The 18,135-nt window shown below is 28.1% G+C and overlaps 11 protein-coding genes across 11 annotated transcripts; 7 read left to right on the forward strand and 4 right to left on the reverse strand.

Moving 5' to 3' along the window:
• Positions 1-74: 74 nt before the first annotated feature.
• Positions 75-1,187, forward strand: cand_004860 (TPR repeat-containing protein; the record flags this gene model as incomplete). The annotated part of the gene is made up of 1 exon (XM_067210729.1): positions 75-1,187. One exon carries the CDS (start codon positions 75-77, stop codon positions 1,185-1,187), a length of 1,113 nt encoding a protein of 370 aa, XP_067067315.1.
• A 375-nt stretch (positions 1,188-1,562) lies between these two features.
• Positions 1,563-3,305, forward strand: cand_004870 (chromatin assembly factor subunit B; the record flags this gene model as incomplete). The annotated part of the gene is made up of 1 exon (XM_067210730.1): positions 1,563-3,305. One exon carries the CDS (start codon positions 1,563-1,565, stop codon positions 3,303-3,305), a length of 1,743 nt encoding a protein of 580 aa, XP_067067316.1.
• Positions 3,306-3,918: 613 nt separating this feature from the next.
• cand_004880 (uncharacterized protein) lies at positions 3,919-5,088 on the forward strand (the record flags this gene model as incomplete). The annotated part of the gene is made up of 1 exon (XM_067210731.1): positions 3,919-5,088. One exon carries the CDS (start codon positions 3,919-3,921, stop codon positions 5,086-5,088), a length of 1,170 nt encoding a protein of 389 aa, XP_067067317.1.
• A 344-nt stretch (positions 5,089-5,432) lies between these two features.
• On the reverse strand, positions 5,433-6,845 carry cand_004890 (uncharacterized protein; the record flags this gene model as incomplete). Its single annotated transcript, XM_067210732.1, has 1 exon — positions 5,433-6,845. The coding sequence occupies one exon, from the start codon at positions 6,843-6,845 to the stop codon at positions 5,433-5,435; it is 1,413 nt and encodes a 470-aa protein (XP_067067318.1).
• A 182-nt stretch (positions 6,846-7,027) lies between these two features.
• Positions 7,028-7,678, reverse strand: cand_004900 (prefoldin subunit 4; the record flags this gene model as incomplete). The annotated part of the gene is made up of 3 exons (XM_067210733.1): positions 7,028-7,220; positions 7,427-7,494; positions 7,556-7,678. 3 exons carry the CDS (start codon positions 7,676-7,678, stop codon positions 7,028-7,030), a joined length of 384 nt encoding a protein of 127 aa, XP_067067319.1.
• Positions 7,679-7,833: 155 nt separating this feature from the next.
• cand_004910 (peptidyl-prolyl cis-trans cyclophilin-type family protein) lies at positions 7,834-10,044 on the forward strand (the record flags this gene model as incomplete). The annotated part of the gene is made up of 1 exon (XM_067210734.1): positions 7,834-10,044. The coding sequence occupies one exon, from the start codon at positions 7,834-7,836 to the stop codon at positions 10,042-10,044; it is 2,211 nt and encodes a 736-aa protein (XP_067067320.1).
• Positions 10,045-10,075: 31 nt separating this feature from the next.
• Positions 10,076-10,482, reverse strand: cand_004920 (DNA-directed RNA polymerase III subunit RPC10; the record flags this gene model as incomplete). Its single annotated transcript, XM_067210735.1, has 2 exons — positions 10,076-10,200; positions 10,287-10,482. The coding sequence occupies 2 exons, from the start codon at positions 10,480-10,482 to the stop codon at positions 10,076-10,078; spliced, it is 321 nt and encodes a 106-aa protein (XP_067067321.1).
• Positions 10,483-10,692: 210 nt separating this feature from the next.
• On the forward strand, positions 10,693-12,174 carry cand_004930 (uncharacterized protein; the record flags this gene model as incomplete). The annotated part of the gene is made up of 1 exon (XM_067210736.1): positions 10,693-12,174. One exon carries the CDS (start codon positions 10,693-10,695, stop codon positions 12,172-12,174), a length of 1,482 nt encoding a protein of 493 aa, XP_067067322.1.
• Positions 12,175-12,289: 115 nt separating this feature from the next.
• Positions 12,290-12,847, reverse strand: cand_004940 (uncharacterized protein; the record flags this gene model as incomplete). Its single annotated transcript, XM_067210737.1, has 1 exon — positions 12,290-12,847. One exon carries the CDS (start codon positions 12,845-12,847, stop codon positions 12,290-12,292), a length of 558 nt encoding a protein of 185 aa, XP_067067323.1.
• Positions 12,848-13,432: 585 nt separating this feature from the next.
• On the forward strand, positions 13,433-14,398 carry cand_004950 (lactate malate alpha beta C-terminal domain-containing protein; the record flags this gene model as incomplete). The annotated part of the gene is made up of 1 exon (XM_067210738.1): positions 13,433-14,398. One exon carries the CDS (start codon positions 13,433-13,435, stop codon positions 14,396-14,398), a length of 966 nt encoding a protein of 321 aa, XP_067067324.1.
• Positions 14,399-14,704: 306 nt separating this feature from the next.
• On the forward strand, positions 14,705-15,664 carry cand_004960 (lactate malate NAD binding domain-containing protein; the record flags this gene model as incomplete). The annotated part of the gene is made up of 1 exon (XM_067210739.1): positions 14,705-15,664. One exon carries the CDS (start codon positions 14,705-14,707, stop codon positions 15,662-15,664), a length of 960 nt encoding a protein of 319 aa, XP_067067325.1.
• Positions 15,665-18,135: the final 2,471 nt, after the last annotated feature.

The following is an 18,135-nucleotide window of genomic DNA, read 5'->3' on the forward strand; positions in this document are numbered from 1 at the left end:
AAAAAAAAAAAAAAGAAGTTAATTAATATATTGATATAAAATCTTTATTATAAGTATAATTTAATTATCTTAATATGACAGAGAATAATATAGATGTAAATGTACAAACTACTAATGAAGATGACAATTTTGATTGGGAAGTAGATCCGGAAAGATTGAAGCATTTAGTAGAGAAATATAAAAGGGAAGAATTTCCATTATTTATGGGTGAAGATGTACTTGATTCTAATAATGTACATATACAAGCTCTTCAATCCTTAATTTATGATGATGAAACACCAGAAAGTCTTGCAGAGCAATTTCGAATAGTTGGTAATGAATATTTTCAAGATGGTCCAAAACGTTATAAAGATGCAATTTTATCATATACACGTGGTATAAGACAAAATAGTAATAATAAAAAGATAAATTCATTACTTTATTCAAATAGAGCTCATATTTACCTTTTAATGAAACGATATGTTGATTGTGTTAATGATTGTAGATATTCACTACAAGAAGATCCAACTAATATTAAAGCTGCATATCGTGGTGCAAAAGCTTCTTTAGAGATGCATCTTTTTCGCCAATCATTAAATTTTGTTAATTATGGATTGAAATATGATAATAATAATGAAGAACTTTTAAAATTATATCAATTATCTAAAGATAAATTAGAATGTATAGAAGAAAAAAGAAAGACATTAGATTTAAATAATGAGAATAAATCTCAAAAAGATAAAGTACAATTAATTATTAAAGAAAGAAATTATCAGCTAAATGAAGCTATTTATGATGTTATATATACACATCATCATAATATAAACTTAAAAAATAATGAACTTATATTTCCCATAATGATTTTATTAGATGAGGTTATGCTTTGTGAATTTATATGTGAAGCTAATGAAAATTCTAAAATAAGTGATCATTTAAAAATAATGTTTCCAGGTGATAGATTTCTTGAATGGGATTCTCAAAAAGTATATGTTTGGAATAAATTAAGTATATTTTATGAACCAGGGTATCCATATGAACATATTGTATGGGAGGTTTCTATTAATAAAACAATTAAAGAAATTTTAGATCAGATTAAGATAATTCCAAAATGTCCTACATTTCATATTATTGCTAGTAGTTCTCAATATATTCAGGAATTTACTAATACTATATACAAAGTAATTAAAGATCCATCTCTTATAAATTAATATATATAAGAAATTTTTTGAATTTTATGAAATTATTTAGTTAATGTATTATGTTCTTTATATAATCTTTAGTAATATATTTAATCTAAAAATCTGAATATTAATTACAATATTAAGCGATATATATAGACATAATTAGATATTAATTGTTTATTATTAAAACTATCGATACCTCCAATAAAATCCTACAAAACTTATTTTATATAGAATGAATCTAAATATGAATTTATACTTTTATATATTTAGTTAGAGACAAGAATTTATTTGAATATAAATGCAAAGGCCGTGTTGGCGGTATCACACGCAAGATTATGTTAATACTTGGGTAACCCCACAAATACAATAATAAAGCTTATAAGAAGATTTATATATAGAATGAAAGTAGAGACACCACAAATTATATGGCATTCTAAAGATAGCAAGTTTGCTGATAGAGTCTATTCATTAGATTTTCAACCTAGATCATCACGCTTAGCTACTGCAGGAGCAGATGAGTTTATTCATATATGGGAAATAATAAGAGATTCAGAATGGAAATTACGTATTTTATCACGTCTAATTGGTCATGAAAAAGAGGTTAATTGTATAAGATTTAGTTCAAGTGGACATTTTTTGGCATCAGGTGGCCAGGATGATTCCTTATGTATATGGAAGCCCACAAATGAGAAACCACAAATGTTGTTTGGCCATAATATTGAGGATATTATAGGATTTCCTGAATATTGGAAAAGAATTACTTTAATAAGATGTATGGCACCAGTTATTTCCTTAAGTTGGTCCCCAGATGAATGCAAAGTTGCAGTTGGTACTGAGGATAATAGAATTTCAATTTGGGATACCCATACTGGTAAAATTTTAAGGCAATTAGATGGGCATAACCATATTGTAATGGGGATTAGCTGGGATCCAAAAGATCAATTTATAGCATCTCAAAGTTCTGATCAAACAGTAAGGTTGTGGAAATGTAAAACTCCAAAATTAAAAAGAAAGTCTCAAAATCAAGTAGTTATACCCTCTAATGAAGAATCTAAAGAGAATATAATAGAAAATAAGAATAAAGATATAGAATATAAAGGCAAAATTTTAAATAATGATATTAATATGTCATCAAAATTACAATCTTCTAAACTTTCAAATATTAAAACATGGAAATTATTTCAAACAATAAAATATGAATTTTCTGAAATATCTAAGGCAAGACAAATAGATACTGAAGATAATGCTATAATTAGTGATGATGTATCAATAGTCAATAATTCAAAAATAAGTTCATCAAATATCCGTCGTCGTTGCTTATTCTTAGCTGAATCAGCAACAACTACCTTCTTTAGAAGACTTGATTGGTCTCCCAATGGAGATCTATTAGCTGTTCCAACAGGACAATATTCAATAAATGAAGCTTGTAATAATAATTCATTATGTGTTCCAGTTTCATATATATTTATACGTAATGAATATTCATATCCAGCTGTTGTATTACCATCTCCAGATGGACCAACAGCTGCTATTCGCTTCAATCCAGTTACATTTGCTCCTTTACCAGAATATTCTAGTGATTTGGATGATAAAAAACTCCAATCTTGTTTTATTACTAAAAGAAGAACTGCTCCTGAAAATCCACAAAGTTGGTATATTTCAAATAATAGAAAATCATCAGATTTAATATCAACATCTAATAATCTAACTCCCCGATATATATTTGCTATTGTAACATTAGCAGGAACTATATATATATATGATACACAGCATATTCATCCATTAATAGCAATTAGAGGTTTACATTTTCAAGGTATGAATGATATATCATGGAGTAGTGATGGTCATAGCCTTGCAGTAGCATCCTCTGATGGATATATTACAATTGTATTTTTTGAAGATGGTGAACTAGGTGAGGTCATTTTGCCTAGTAATATCCCAAATAATTCAAATCCAGAGAAATCTATAATATATTTAGGATCTAAATCTATTAATAAAAGTAAGGAAGATAATTCTGAAAATGTAAATTTTCAGAATGGATATACAAATGAATCTGTAAATGTTGATGGTATATATATGAAACCTAAACGTAGAATTGCGCCTACTATTTTGGCCTCATATGATAATGAGACTACTGAATAGCGATAATTCAATATAAATAAATTAACTCATTAATGCAATAATATGGTTGGATGTAATTTGTAATTATTGATTTTCTTTTTTTATAAATACCTTTAATATTATATCTAAATATTTAAGAATTATGCACATATACCGCTACTTTTGGCGCCTTTTATGTGTAACTATGATTTCTCTTTTATTATAGAAAATAGAGATACACAATAAGTATATGTTAAGATACAAAATTGTTTAAAATATAATATTATTCTATTTATGTAATTTCTTACCTTTAGGGATATTCAGGCTATTTTATTTTTTATGAGACACAAAGATACGTTTTAATGAGACAAGAAGTGAAGGATTTGTTTACCACACATGGATATATTTCAGGCTCTATGTAATAATACTTGGATGTGTGTGTGTGTCTACATACATAGTGATGTATGTCCATATACACAAGCTAATAGATAAAAATCACAGCATTAATTATAACCAAACGAATAAATAGAAGAGGATTAAACCTGGAGAAAGGGCTAGAAGGAAATATATAAATATAATATATATATATATATTGGCTGTCTTTATTTTAGTGTACTAGATCTTGATATTTTATAAGTCTTGGCACATATCGACAATGAGCTGTAAAAATGCAGGCACTTTGGTGGGTATATTGCGTGAGAAATATGAAAATAGTGCGATAGTTACCTTGAGTAGCTTATTTGTATTTGTTACTTTATGCAATATGTTCATCATGTATCGTTTATTATTGGATGTAATACCATTCCCAATTGGAGTAACATTTTCTCAGTTATTAGTGGGAATGATGCTAGCTTATGTATTAGGTGGATTTGATTTTAATAGAGTAAAAGAAGAGACATTAAGTAAAGCAAGTGAGTATGCAGGTCCAGTTGGTATCTATTTATTAATGTTTACTATTGCAAATATTTTATTAAAGTCTACTCCAGTAATAGCAGTATATCCATGTATATTAGCATTAGCTGTAGTTCTACATCACATATTCCGCTACTTGTTCTGTGATCAAAGGAATCTTTTATCATTTAAAACAGTAGTAGTTACAGCATTGTCATATATTGTAGTGTGTATGGATACCAATTTAGTTCCTCCAACACTCTTGGGTTTATCTATCCTTTATGCAATTTCTTCTGCTATTTTCCGTGCAGTATGTTTGGAGAAGGCATTGCATATAACAGATCGCGATGCCAACAAGTTGTATAATGTCCAGGTATTCTGTGGCGTTTTTGCTCTATTTATTGCAACTATAATTTTTGAACCTGAATTTTTCTTATCTGCTCAATCAAAGAGTATTTTGGAAATATTTTTGTCATTAGGATGCTTGGTTACGGTAGGAACTATTCCATTTGTAAAGAATGTTATTGCAAATAAGCTTGTAACCTTGGGACAACAGGCTCCATGGAGATTTTCAGAAATTGTTTCAGTTGCTTTATTCTTTGTATTTGGTGGATTCTTCTTTGAATGTGACGTAACTGTCATCACGGTAGTATCCTTTTTATTAGTTATTACAGGTAGAACGATGTCTATGATTGATATTATCAATAATGATAAAGCAAGACAGAGTATGCATCATCGTGCTCAACATTCCTTGGCTTTTAATGAATTACATGATGATACATCTGCAGAGGTTGACCAACCAGTAAATATTGATGTTGGAGATGGAGCAATTACAGATGTTTATGAACATGAAGGTACAGAACATGAGGATGAGGAAATAGATCAAGAAGCTGGATACATTGAACATAGTAGTAGTGATGCCGAAGCTGAATAATTAATTATGAAACAAGTAATAGCAGATAGAGGTATTATCTGAGACAGAAGTCTATTAATGTAAAAGTAATGTGCACTACAATCTAATAATAATTAGCTCAGTATTTAGATCTTCATTCAGATGTTTTCAAACTATTATAGTACTCGAGATCTCTGCATATTCTCTTCGAGAATAAAAAATCTTCAACTTTTAATATTAAATACTAGGAACGGTATTTCTAATTCATAGGATAATTAATACATCTTTGTGCATTGTTTTGCAAGCAATTTTTAAGGGATTTGTAAATATTTCAGAGTATTTTTATTTTTAAGGATAACTATTATTAATAAACCAATAATTTCCAATTATTCATGTTTGACTTTTAAGAATTTGTCTTTTGATATTTCTAATTGTTTCCTATAAGCTAAATGTATCCATTCTCTAGTTAATAAAAGTAAGGATCCTTGTATAATTATACATATAGAGTACATGTAATTTGCATTTGCTCGATTTTCTACTAACCAGATATGTCTGATATTTGATATTAAAGATAAACCAACTATATTTAAAGATAATAAACCAGTTATAAAGCGAGAATAATGTGTTTCCTTATGACTTGAAAAATCAAATAAGATTAAGTATAGACACAGAGTATAATTTATTAATGTTGGATGATTCTGAAAAAATAAAACCATTACTATTGTAGTTTCCATTATCTTGGTTGGTGTATTTCTAAATGCAAAAATTAGCGGAAAAATAATAAGTAATGTATAGACCCCAAATAACATTTGAAAGAGGAGTTTAAAACGGGGAAATATTACTGTCATTATATACCAATATATACTTAGGGAGGGAGTAAGAGTATCATGATTATTAAAAGTAATTATATGCCAAAAAAATCTATTGATATAATCTTTAATATTCATACTATCAATAATAAGTAGCGATAAAGTATGAAATATACATAGAGATATAGAAAATAACATGATAAATGTAAAGACGCGACTCCATATTATACTATAAATATTATTCATTGATTTAAATATCTTAGGAATTGTATTAATTATTAAATATGAAACTTTATTCTTTTTAGATTTTATATCAAGATATTCTGTAGAAAAATTTGAGTCATTTCGGCTTATATTATCAGATATACTATAACAATAAATCAAAGGTGCTAATAGGCTTATAAAATTTATTGACGAAAAATATATCAGTATACTATAAATAATTGGTAAAAAAAATCGTTTATTTCCATAATATGTCTTGTTTGAAAACCATAACAATAATACCAATAGAAGTTGGTTAATAATAGGTCCAAAAGATAACGAAATATTAGTGTAAACCCCAATAGGGTTGAATAAATATCCTACAAATAATATAAAAGATACATATGAACGAACTGAATCAGATTTTGAAGTTGCAAATTCTTCAGTAATATCCAAATTTTCATGGTAGTCTAATATTAACAGAGCTGTAGCTAGATCTAGTAATATAAGGACTAAAAATAAACCTAGTTCTTTAGACTTAGTATAAGGGCACCAATCATTAAATAGAGCCAAAAATAATACTGGAAATCGGATATTATATGAGACATAAGGGCTTATACCACTTTTAATTAATGTACAAGAGTCTTTGATGTCTCTAAACGTGTATCCAGGTATCACGTTTAAGGGATCTGTATATCTATTGGAATCACTTGCATAGTATTGGAGAGTTAATATGCGAATTATTACAAGTAATATGACTATTATCCACTTCTTATTTATTGCTAACATGCAGTAATTCTGTTAACATTGAATCTCCTAAATATTGTAGCTAGAGCTATGTAGTACTGCCGCTAAAATATTAATCCTTACCCCTAAAATTATTGTGAGTGAGATATTTTAAGTGTAATAGGTACATTAATCATTTTAAGATATCTCAACTATTTTAGAAAATAAGTTAAATACTACACACTTTACTCATCTAAATTAATATTTGAGCCAAACTTAGCATATAGATCTGTTTTAAGTCGAGACATTTCTGTTTCAATATTAGAAAGCTTGTCTGATAACTCCATAACTTTTGATATTGTTCCATCTTTGCATTCCTCAATTACTTTCATTACCTCATCTTCTGTAGCTAAGAAGAAAGACTCACCAATTTTTAACCTATAAAGAAGTAGTTAAATATTAGTGAAATTAACTATAAATATGAGAGGTTTCCAATATCACTGAAACCAGTGAAAAGTATATCAAAAAAATATCTTTATAATTCAGATCCCTATATATTTCTTATTTATTAACTTTAATTAATTGGATATAAGTCTTTATTGACAATATTATACTTTATGGATTTCATAATAGTGTAAACTTACAATAATTTATCAGAATCCATAGATAATGTGACCTCTTCTGTAGCATCCTGATATATCTGTAACTTCTCCTACAAAATACATAAAATATTACTAATATATGTAAGAATATTATTCCCATACTAAACTTACTTTTAAATTATTGTATTTTGTAGTTAGGGTTGTTTTATAATATAACAAAGAACTGAATGTGTTTATCTGTTTTTGATCCTCATAATTAATTTCAATACCAGTTCCGATTTCATTAGACCCCATTTCTAATATTTCTAATATTAGATGTAACTTTAATCACTTTTATAAAGTGTTTAAATACTTTAGAAATCTTTTAATATTGGAAGTATAAACATAGCTTCCAATATAGTGACCGCTAAATAAATGAGTTCTAGTCCTCAGTTAGTATATACCTAAATATGACAGACTCAAGTAAACAAGAAGGTGATTTAGATGAAAATAATGACCTCAGTCTTATGGCAACATCTGAAGGAGCTCAAAATTTAATGGGAGACTCGAAGCATACTAAAAAACGTGATGCTATACCTGTGGAATTAGAAGGCACTTCTTTTAACAAGACTGTAAGAAAGGATATTGATGAAGTGAATTCAGATAACTCAGATGATGATTTTGGTCCTCTTCCACTTTTATATGGAACTAAGATTAATACTGAAGATGATAGTTCTGAAGCTGGACCTGGCACAATATCGAAGGCTAATTCACAACTAAATAATGAAGGTAAAACTAAAAATTCTAATTGTATATATCCTATAAGCCTTCCATGTGGAGAATTATATGAGTATAGTTGTATGCATAGGAGTCAAATAAGTCATATTGTGTGCAGTTCCAAAACTGGATTTGTAGTTACTGCAAGTGTAGATGGTATAATAAAGTTTTGGAAAAATATTAGCTTGAAGAAAAAACCAGATGATTGTAAAGACAATCGATTAGAATTTGTAAAACTATTTAAAGCTCATAAAGATATTATATCTGATTTATCAATGTCTATCTGTGGAAATTTTTTAGTTAGTGTATCATGTAAAGAAATGAGTTACAATTTATTCAATGTTACAAGCTTTGATATGATATCTTCTATAAAATTACCATTTAAACCTGGAAAATGTAGATTTATATTGGATAATAGTAGAAGTGCTTCAAATTATATTATATCTCCTCCAATAGCTATTTCTGATAGTGAAACACCAAGAGTATATATAATTCCTCCAAATGGTAACTGTATCCAATCTTTAGAAAAATTATCATTTTATCATTATCATAAAGCTATTGTTAACTGCCTTTGCTATTGCCCATTTACAAATATTGTGATTTCTGGTGATATTAGTGGTGGTTTAGAAGTTTGGGATCCACAAACTTTGTCTTTACCTAAGAAAATGGTAACTAAGGACTTTAAGCTATCTTACAAAAACATAATTAAATATGAATACAAATCAGAAACTGATTTATTTGAATTGCAAAAAGCCAAAATATATCCTATATGCATTAATTGTTCTCCAAATGAAGAGATTTTTGCTTTGTTATGTTCTGATTCTTCTGTTAGAATATATCGTACAAGTACTGCCAAATGTATTAAAATATATGATGAGAGTACATCTATGTATAAATTGTCTCAAAATGATCCTAAAAATGAAATTCTACGAATAGATCCGTTAGAATTTGGTATACGAAGAAAAATAGAACTTGAGTTGAATAAAAAAGATTCCTTTTTTTTTAATTTCCAAACCTTACATTTTGACGAAACATCAAAATATATTCTTTATCCTTCAATTATTGGCATTAATATTGTAGATTTGATTAATAATAAAAAAGTAGTGATCTTAGGGAAACTAGAAAACGGCAAACGATTTTTGTCGTTTACATTACTACAACATTATCACGCTAACATAAGGAAATCAACTCTCAACACAGAAAAATATGATTTAGTATCATCTGTGTTTAATCCAATAGTAATAGCTTCTGCTTATAAATCTAATCGTCTTTATGTATTTTCAAGAAAGCTACCAATCTTACAAAGTGGCCATTTTGATTTCAATAGAGATCTGTACAATGATAAACCTACCAAAGATGAAATAGAGAAACTTAATAAACTTGAAGAATCATCAAAAATATCTAGGGAATTAAATAAAAATAAGAAGATAGCTAAAATGGTCATATTACACTCAAGCAAAGGGGATATTACCATTGAACTTTTTAGTGAACACTATTCTCCTAAAGCTGGTGAAAATTTTAGTACCCACTGTTTAAATGGATATTATAACAATTGTATATTTCATAGAGTTATAAGAAATTTTATGATTCAAACTGGAGACCCAAATGGAGATGGAACAGGAGGGGAATCTATTTGGGATGGCTTATTTGAAGATGAAACTAACAATAGTCTAATGCATGATAAGCCCTTTATTGTTAGTATGGCTAATTCAGGTCCAAATACAAATGGTAGTCAATTCTTTATAACTACCGTACCTTGTCCATGGTTAGATGGGAAACATACTATATTTGGTAAAGTTATCCATGGTTTTGATACTGTTAAAAGTATTGAGAACTCAAAAACTGATAAGAATGATAGACCTATAGAAGACATATATATCATTTCTACGAGTGTTATTTTCTAGTTATTACTAAGGTTATATTTAATATTAACAATCAATTTTCCTTCCATTTATATTCACATTTCACACATGTATAGAAACTTGTCATAGGTTCATCAGCAGATCGTATTTGTAATTGGAAGAAATATGCCTCTGTATTTGAGCACTTAGGACATACGGCTGAAAAAAAATAAAAAGTAATATTTTGCATTTATTCATAAAGGTTAATATAATGAAATATATACTAACATGTAATTTGAACATACCCATAACTTTTGCACTAGCTATTTCATTCATATCTCCTTGTGCTTCTTCTGGTTTTTTAGGTGTTAATTCAGTCACCTTTACAATTTTTTCATTTAATTTCTGTATGAATGGACATGTCTGGCAAAAAAATGCAGTTCTTTCATCTATTTCACGAATTAACAGTATATTATGGCAGTGAGGACAAAATTGGACCATTTCTGAACAAATTTTACCTCCTACTAAACTTTTTAATCTCTAAGTTTAGTATGAGACAAAATATTTAGGGTTTATTGTTGCAAAAATAGCTTCAGCACAGTGTTATTATAATTTATTAAAGATTTCCTGTCAAACGTGGCACTTTTGTATAAGGCGCCAATATACTACTTTACTACATCTGACTTTCTAACTTAGTTTTACTTTTAGCTTATGCAATACACGAAGAAAAAAGAAACTGACCCTGAAATAAGGAGACGAGAGTTAGTAGAGGGCCATGTTACTGCTATAGAAAAAGCAAATAAACTATCTTTGATATTTCAAAATTATCTTATAAATATATTACCAGACGAAATAACTAGTGATATTATTCAAAATATTAAGATTTTCTTAAGGCCTGATGATTTAGAAGAAGTATCTGTGGAGAGAAGTAGTCTAGGTATATGTGGCTCTATTTTTTGCAATAAGAAAATATCTTTGAAGACCCACAATTTTAATTGTAACTGGAAACTCGACTCCAAACATGGGAATATAATAAAAACGTCGACTTTGAATATGTATTGCTCCACAATGTGTTATTATCAAATATTAAAATTTAATCTAAAACTTCTAGATATATCTCCACATTTAAGATTTGATGCTCTTAAGAAAATAGAAGAATGGCTAGATCAAAAAGATTCTAACAATATTAATGTACATAATAAGAATTATAATCATACAGAAACTATACAAAATATAAAAGAAAAGATTATAAGTATTAAACAACAAGAGGAATCTAATATTAAACAGATTTCAATTAATGATATAACTAGAGAACAAGAGAATGAACATAACAAGGATATACACAAAACCAAACAACTTGCTCATATATTAAAACGAGTAACTAACTCAAGAAAATATTATAAATGTGATGATGAGGATACTGGGAAAAATTTGAAAGTTTATGAATATCCTACAGAAGATATATATACTTTAAATAGTGATTTAAACAATGATTATTCCTCAAAGAATAATAAATCTGATACAATATTTGCAATTGAAATGTTGGAAACAAATATAAAATTTCAAGATGAAGAAGATGACTATAATAGGTCCTATACTTTTGAAAATATGAACGAAATTTTATTATTTGAACAAAACACTATAAATTTGACCAAATTGTCATCTCAATATTACTCATCCTTATCATCTCAAGCTATTGTTATTGATTTATTAACTTCACTTGTATCAAAAAAAACTTATGAAATACTTTATTCGGTGCAAACAAAGGAATCCCTGAAATTTCAATATATAAAGAGATCACAAGAAAATAACAATGACTCTACATTATGGGACATTCAGGAATTAAAAAGAAAGGAAATTCTGCAAAATATTATTATCAACTATATTAAAAATTTTAATTGGAATGATCTATCTATAATACGCCCCCTATGCTTACTTATGAATACATTTAATTATTCACTTCGTGTTCCAAATCTAAATCAGAATACAACTTATCTTTTAATTGCTATACTTTACAAGGTATTATTAGATAAAAAGATAAATAAAGGCCAATTATTTTGGGAGTATATAAATATATTGGATAAAGAAATTATATGTAAGTTGGAGTGTTGGGTTAGAACTCATCTAAATTGCTATGACTCCTCAGTAATTCAGAATATTGTGAATCTATTTATTCATCAAGATTTAAGTTAACTCTAAATACAAATTTGTAATGTATATTAAAATAATTTTAAATTATTACTTTAAGTCTCTTATATAACTGTCTAAAGTTCCAAAAATAAAAAAAAAATCTAATGTAATCTAAACATTATAAGCCACATCTACGACCACAGCAAGGAGGAGTTTTAGATCTATAATAACTTGAATCAGTAATTATTCGATTTCTAGGTGTAGATCCCCTTCTTGATTGGAATAATGAGGAGAACCAGTTAAAGTTAAATATTCTCCTCATACTTGAACGAGTAGACCTTCTTTCTTCAACTGCAAGGGATCCACCTTGTGTATTACTTTCTTGATACTTTAATGCTCTCTCAGCTCTAATTGAAGCCAACTCTTTCTCAAGTTGATCACTTTTACTTAATGTATCACCCTTATTTCTTCTACTCTTGGCTTTCATATTCATATCCTGTTGAACAACCGTAAGACATCTCTTAACTCTATTCAAGTCTAAATCCCGACGAGATAAATGTAGAGTATTTGTTTTATTTTGATTATTAGAAGTAAAACCAGCATTGTAGAGATAATTTTTAAATTGCTCAGTGCTAGATTCATCTAAATCCTCTGGAATATCTACGGTCACATCGTCCGTACTGTTATTATTTATAATAGCCTGCAAAATATCGCAAACACGAGCTGAAACGTCCATTTTAACTTTTTGTCTTTTCTGAGGAAAACAAAATAGACTAAATACTTTACACGCTCTCAACCCAGCCCCTACTCATGCGGCGAATCCCTAATATCTAAGAGGGTCTACTTTAGTCGAGAATAAGATAAAATGAAATTATTTAAAAAAAACTCTCCTAAAAGTCATATATATAATATTTAGTTACTACATACAATTTAGATCAACAAAATCTATCTTAACTAATTATTAGATCCTGTATATTTGAAATTAGTTAAGGGTATATAGAAAGTTTAGAAAACAAAATTATATTGCACACTTAATAGAAGGATTTATCTCATTCTAATGTATCTATCATCTAAATTTTATTTATGTAGTTTATTCATAATATTAAAATCTTTCCTAAACCTTACAAAGTATAACTTTAAAAACCCAACGAGACATGGATATTTACCGCCATATACCTTTAGAGGGGCAGCTAAGAGAGGTGAGAAAACTCTAATGGATTTCATATAGGCTATCAAATAGAAAGTATAACTCTTTTCAATACTCCTTTAGAAATATCTCTCTTAATTTAAAGATCTCTTAAGTATTTATTCTATTTTAAATATGATTCAAAGAAGAAGGATTGCAGTTATTGGGTCTGGTCAGATAGGTGCAAATGTAGCTTACATTGCAATTAAGGATAATATTGCTGATGTCGTCTTATTTGACATAATGGAAGGAATTCCCCAAGGTAAAGCTTTAGATATTACTCATAGTGCAACCATCTTTGGATCTAGTTCAAAGGTAATTGGGACAAATAATTATGTTGATATTGAGGGTTGTGATGTTGTAGTTATTACAGCATCAGTTTCAGGTCGTCCTAAAGATGATAGATCTGAATTAATGTTTAATAATGCTCGCATACTTGATTCTGTTGCTGAAGGTGTCAAAACTTATTGTCCAAATGCATTTGTAATTTGTATAACCAATCCACTGGATGTAATGGTGGCCTATTTTCAAAAAGCTTCTGGTCTTCCACAAAATAGAGTGTGTGGAATGGCCGGTGTATTGGATACATCTCGCTTCAGAACTTTAATAGCTGAGTACTTTGGTGTAAATACATCTGACGTTAATGCAAATGTTATTGGTGGTCATGGTGATACGATGGTACCTGTAATAAGTTCTATTTCAGTCGGTGGTGTACCAATTTCTTCCTTCATAAAACAGGGATTAATAGGTCAACCTCAACTTGATGAAATTGTCAAAAAAACTAGAATTGCTTGGAAGGAGATTGCAGATCTCTTAAAGAATGCTACGGCTTTTTTTGCTCCTGCAGCTGCTGCAGTATCTATGGCGAGAGCCTACCTTAATGATGAGAAATCAATAATTCCTTGCTCTGCTTACTGCGAAGACAGTTATGGTGTAAAAGGAATTTATATGGGTGTTCCAACAGTCATTGGAAGAAATGGAATAGAGAGGATTATTGAGCTAGATTTAACACCAATTGAAAGGAAATGGTTAGTAGAATCTATTTCTTCAGTAAGCAACCTGTGTGACGTCTTGGAAAAGAGGTCCGCTATGGGCGCGTAATACTAAATTTCTTAGTTACACTCTGGAGAACATTTACATATTTAGATATTTAATTAATTTTTTGAACTAATCTATGTAACTTACCTTTTTATTATATAGATATACACAATAACTTTCTTTTTAAAAAAAATATTGGGGTTATAATTTAATCTTTATTTAAATAGATTGTTAGCTATTTTATATTAGAATTATTTATCCGGTGCCTACTAGAACTCCACCACCTCCCGTATCACCCGCTCTTAAGGTGTTTATATTTCTCCCTGTCCACAGTTGTTAAAAAGTTGAAACTGAGACAAATAATTAAAGATGACAACTAATAAAAAGAAAATATCTATAGTCGGTGCAGGTCAAATAGGTTCGACTATCGCACTTTTATTAGGTCAAAAGAATCTTGGTGATATATTTCTCTTTGACATAATAGAAGGGATGCCTCAAGGTAAAGCATTGGACTTAATTCATTGCATGAGTGTAATTAATTCCCCTACATGTATAACTGGTACTAATAAATATTCTGACTTACAAGATTCTGATGTGGTTATTATAACTGCAGGAGTTCCTAGAAAGCCGAACATGACTCGCTCTGATTTATTATCTATCAACGCAAGGATCATTAGTTCCGTTGCTGAAAATATCAAGGAATTTTGCCCAAATTCATTTGTAATATGTATTACAAATCCTTTAGATGCAATGGTTTATTATTTTAGAGAAAAGAGTGGCTTTGCATCTAATATGGTATGTGGAATGGCTGGTGTACTAGACTCATCTAGATTTAAGTGTCATTTGAGCCAAAAACTTGGTGTTAGACCTAATGATATATCAGCTATAGTTATTGGTGGGCATGGAGATCGAATGATTCCTATGAAAAGTTCTATTACAGTAGGAGGTCTTGCACTATCTAATTTTATTAGAGATGGTCAGATAACTAGTGATGAATTGGACGCTATTATTAAACGTACAGCTTTTGCAGGAGGTGAAATCTTAGATCTATTGAAAACTGGTTCAGCCTTTTTTGCTCCAGCAGCTTCAGCTGTTGCGATGGTAGAAGCTTATATAAAAGATACCAAAGCCTTATTAGTTTGTTCTGCTGAACCAAATGGTGAATATGGAGTAAAAGGTTTATTTGTTGGTGTTCCTGTTATTATTGGATCTGGAGGTGTGGAAAAAGTTGTAGAAGTTGAAATGTCTGATTCAGAAGAACAATTATTTAAAGATTCCATTGAATCTATAAAGGAACTATTAGAAACTATGAAGTCCCTAAATTTATAACTTTAAATATGCTTTATCAATTTTTTAATAAGCTATTGGAGACCTTCAATATATTCTATTTTAACTCCTGAATATAACTTATTTAGTTAATATAATATCCTTATGTAATCAGCTATTAAGAAAGCTAGTGAAACTAATTAAATTAATTTTTTAGATATAAATACATGTAAAGTAGTTTTGTGAGTTAGAAGGTCAAACTAGTTTAAAAATCTTCACATCTAATTAACATCTAGAATTGTAGATCACATTACAAGTTCACTATTTGGTAACCATTATTTAATTTTACATATAGGTCTAATATAATTATTTATCTGGAACTCAATAACGTAAAGATTCAATTGAAGATCTAATATTTCGTAATATCATCGTCTCATCTTTATATTTTTATAAGTTATTGTATTGAGGAGTATATTTATTCAAGAACAAGTTAAGATATTTCTTACCACTAGATTATATATAGTAGTAAATACAGTGAGACAATTAAAATTTTCTCAAACTTTATTTAATTTAGCGATATTGGATTAATATATATAAAAGTAGTGATTTGAATATTTGGCTGGTAAATAGTTCCAAATATTTTCAAACATGTTTATTTTATACAATACTAATACTCCAAACTGTAATTTATATTTATGTCTAAATTAATATTGTTCAAGTTGTCACAAGTTAAAAATGGTTAATATTAAGATTAAGATCCATAATAATTGTCCACTTCTTAATTATATACAAATTGTGTTACTATTTCTTCACAAATACACTCAAATATTTTATAATACCTAAGATGAGAAATTTATTAGTTAAGAATATAAGTATGAATACTTTAAAGAAGTGTATTTTTATCAGATTTAAAAAAGTATAAACATTGCCCAAAAAAATCACATGAAAGTTCCAATAAATTTATTTTATATTCTATAGTCAATAATATCTTTAATATTTTTATTATTAAATGTAATTTTACTAATATAGTAATGCAACTAAAACTTATAAAACAAATGATATTATTTGTAAAGCATTTAAACAGTTGTATTAATTCTGATTCAATAAAAAAACAATAAATTATTTTCATTTGTTGATATATATTTATGTAAAATTTAGAAATTCTGCGATTAAATTAAATTTAATGACAATATGAGGAGGTATCAAGTAAATTTCAGAAGGTGGCAGATTATAAATAAGATTCCCAAATTGTATAGTTTATATTACTAAGCTTTTTTTACAGAAAGAAAAATGGTTATAAAGGAACATGATCTTTAAGTAAATCAACCTTTTAGTATGGTTACATATGACTAAACTACTAATATGATATTTACTTATGATTATTACGAGTTCTAATAAATCTTTAAATTATAAAATAATTAAAAAGTACTGAAATACTTCAGTTCTTAACATCAATTAATAGGTTTTCAAACTTTTATAAATATTTGTACATAAGGCCAGATTTCAATTATTTTAAGATCCATACAAACTTTAAAATGGATTATCCACTATATATACCAAATTATCTCAAAATCCCCAAAATCTATAACTTTATAATATAAACTTGACTCTAATATAGTAACAAATATCTTTTCCTATTTAATAAATTAGTTTGATATATATATATATATATTGACTTCTAATTACATGATAGTTTTGCAAGTAATTCTTGTATACAAAATATTGAGTATAAATTCAATTACAGTTCATTTCTACAAGGTAAAACCTATTATATAAGTTTTATACTCATTTAAAATGACTATGATTCTTTTCTTTAGCCTAGTCTTATATCCCCTGGAGTTAAAGTAATAAGTTAATCCTATAAGAAAAGCAGTAACAGTAACCCAAAGTATGAATTCAAACTTCCATGATAAGGGAAATAAATTATACCCTATTAGTGCATCAAATTTAATAAATGTTTTATTATATATATTACTAAATGAAAAATTATTAAGTATTTCATTGGTGCAATTAACCTTAAACCAACAATTTATAGAATTTGGAGGAAAAGTAAATCAAAGAAGCCCTAATTGAGCTATTGACCAGTTGAATAAAAGACTTATTTTTATAAAATAGTTCTTTATGTTCTCTAAAGTCAAATACAAAAGACATGAGAATGTAGAGAATACAACCATAACCATATAGCTGGCTCAAATACATCTTGTATTAGTAATATCATATACAGAAATACCTAGATTTCTAGTATAACTTGATGTGAACCATGATTTACTAGAAGTTCTAAGGAATATTGAACAATAAAAGATTATAAAAATGGAAAATATGTTTCCTACTTTATATTAAGGAATTCAATGAAATAAGAGATGTCTCAAGTTTATATACTAATTTATTTTTAGTTCTCCAATACGTAAGACTTCACATACTGGGTAGATTTACAATTAAATTATAGCAAATGTATCCCATCATTGGGATATTAGCCTGAGCAAAGTATAAAAGAATATTTTTACAAGACACCACAGGGAACCACTGAGTAATAT

This window comes from Cryptosporidium andersoni, assembly GCF_001865355.1.
Source record: "Cryptosporidium andersoni isolate 30847 chromosome Unknown contig_14, whole genome shotgun sequence".
NCBI lineage: Eukaryota > Apicomplexa > Conoidasida > Eucoccidiorida > Cryptosporidiidae > Cryptosporidium > Cryptosporidium andersoni.